Source organism: Lathyrus oleraceus, chromosome 7, assembly GCF_024323335.1.
Source record: "Lathyrus oleraceus cultivar Zhongwan6 chromosome 7, CAAS_Psat_ZW6_1.0, whole genome shotgun sequence".
NCBI classification, from domain to species: domain Eukaryota; kingdom Viridiplantae; phylum Streptophyta; class Magnoliopsida; order Fabales; family Fabaceae; genus Lathyrus; species Lathyrus oleraceus.
This window is the reverse complement of record NC_066585.1, coordinates 65,871,703-65,873,902: the sequence shown is the minus strand read 5'-3', so window position 1 is coordinate 65,873,902 and position 2,200 is coordinate 65,871,703. Positions and strand designations below refer to the sequence as shown.

General features: G+C 31.1%; 1 protein-coding gene across 1 annotated transcript; it reads right to left on the bottom strand.

The window, feature by feature from the left end:
- Positions 1-354: 354 nt before the first annotated feature.
- LOC127105605 (remorin 1.4) lies at positions 355-1,588 on the bottom strand. Its single transcript, XM_051042796.1, has 5 exons — positions 1,355-1,588; positions 1,242-1,283; positions 1,075-1,162; positions 668-749; positions 355-567 (listed from the first exon to the last, which is right to left on the bottom strand). Exons 1-5 carry the CDS (start codon positions 1,533-1,535, stop codon positions 355-357), a joined length of 606 nt encoding a protein of 201 aa, XP_050898753.1. The 5' UTR covers positions 1,536-1,588.
- Between the last annotated feature and the right edge of the window lie 612 nt (positions 1,589-2,200).

Genomic DNA, 2,200 nt, shown 5'->3' with positions numbered 1-2,200 from the left:
ATAACCTTCTTTGTGATTTTGATTCATGCTTTGTGAAAGGATCAGAATGAAAACAAGATCCTCTAAATCGAACAAGTTATAATCTTTGACCGCGTGTCTGCGTCGATTTTTTATTTGAGTCAATCAAAAATCTGAGTTTATGTTTGACTAATGAAGTACACATTTTGAGAGAAATATATAATCAATTTGATTTATTTTCAAATGCAAATATTATGGTCCAACTTTTGTTACCAGCAACTAAATATATATATATATAAAAACAAACAAACGATACAAGAAGCAAATTTTAAATTAAAAATGTATCACAATAACAAGTAAAAGCTAGTAAAAGTGTTTCTTTGGCATTTTTCTGAATTAACGAAAAAACCTTAAACCGAAACATCCAAGAAGTCTTCTTGGCTCATATCCACGAGTACGAAACTTTGCAGCTGTTTCTTCTACTTTCAGAATTTCCTCACCTTTTTGAGCTTCTATCATTGCCTTTTTCTCTTCTGCTGATTTATGAATTTCAGCTATTTTGTTTTGCATATCTTCAACATATTCACTCTTCTTTTGGTCCAATTTTACCTGTTCATTCATAATACAAATTTTCATTTAGTCTTTGCTTCATGTATATTAACTAATATTGGAAATAATAATTAAGCAAAAATTGAACATTTGTTGTTACCTCAATTCCTTTGAATTTTGCTTCAGTTGATGATTTCTTATTATCCTCCCACAAATCAACTGCAGATTGCATCTTATATGCCCTGTTTGGCATTTTTGGTATGTAGACATATATTTCACTAGTCAAGATATAATCAATGTTTTTAAAAAGCCAATATTATAGTATATAGAATTGGTGAATTTTTCCATATAACATCTTATATATAAGACCGACATCTCTGAACCAAGACGTGTTTAGTACATATCTCACCGATAATACAGTAACACATGATTTCGGTTAGTGTTTTTTTTACCTTTTTAAACTATCATCGGCATCAACATGTTAGTGTAAGTGACGTGTTTGATATTTTTTTTTTGTGTGTCTGATATTTTTGTTTTTCTTTATATATACAATATATAGCATGTTACCTATTCTCAACTTTTGTCTTCTCATTTTCTTCCCATGCTTTAATTAAAGCCAATCTTTTCTGTGATTCAACCCTAGCTAGAACAGCATCTGAAGGAACTAAAAATTGAGTTAATTAAACATCTCTCAAAACATTCAATGACTAAAAACAAAAATCTATAAAAACAACCTCTGTCAACTGAGTCCTTTGTATCTGTTCCACCACCAGGAACTGCAACCACAATAAAAAACATATATCAGATAAAACATTTTCAAAACAAAATAAAAATGTGTGATACATACTTTGATTGAGCGAAGACGAAGCATAATCGCGCTCGTTGCGCTCTTGTTTAACGGCGCTGTTTGAAGTGCCTTCGTTCTCTGGTTCTTTTTCTTTGAGAAAATAGGAAAGCTCTTGAGATTGAGGTAGTGGACTTGGGGTGTCATCATCAGATTCTAGTTGTTCCTTCTTTGATTCTTCCATGGTTTATCTCTAACGTTTAGTTATGTTAAGGTAGCAGAATTTATATTCAACTTGGAATATCTTTATAGGAAGAGTTAAATATAGATGAAAATGAAGTTGTTTGTTGTTGCTTGCAACAAGCCAAGGTGTTTGGTGAAGTTACCACTCCACACACCGATGGTCTCATAGGTTTGTGTAAGAGACAATGTGAAGATTCGAAAGGGGTCCACTAGTAGTTATGTGGTTATTCAATGCCTTGTCTTTTATTAATTATTTTTAATCGTGTATTATTTTTTTTAATATTTATAATTTTAGTTCCTCTATTTTATTTCTTTATAAAACTAATTATTGATTTTAAATTTTATTAAGAGTAGACTATGTATAGTAATGTAGGTGTATTATGTAAATGCAATGTAATATGTTGAAGAAACTAGTCATGTAGTAGCATTATGATGTAGGTGTGCATGAGAGTGTACTAGGTATATTATGTAAAAGAAGAAAAAGTCATGTAGATGCATTATGTAAAGCATGCATATAGGCTATGTGTAATATGTAGAAGAAGTTAGTCATGTAGTAGCATTATGATGTACGTGTGCGTGAGGACACATGCATGGCTATGGAAGTTGTTCACCATCGTCATCATGCAAGCTCTATATATAGGCATGTTGCGTATTATAAATACAATC

Excerpts from the sequence above, each read along its gene's own strand:
- LOC127105605 (XM_051042796.1), bottom strand. The coding sequence starts at position 1,535 with ATGGAAGAATCAAAGAAGGAACAACTAGAATCTGATGATGACACCCCA. Across the intron at positions 1,163-1,241 it reads AAAGGACTCAGTTGACAGAG|ATGCTGTTCTAGCTAGGGTT; the intron begins GTTGTTTTTATA and ends TAGTTCCTTCAG. Across the intron at positions 568-667 it reads CAAAATTCAAAGGAATTGAG|GTAAAATTGGACCAAAAGAA; the intron begins GTAACAACAAAT and ends ATGAATGAACAG.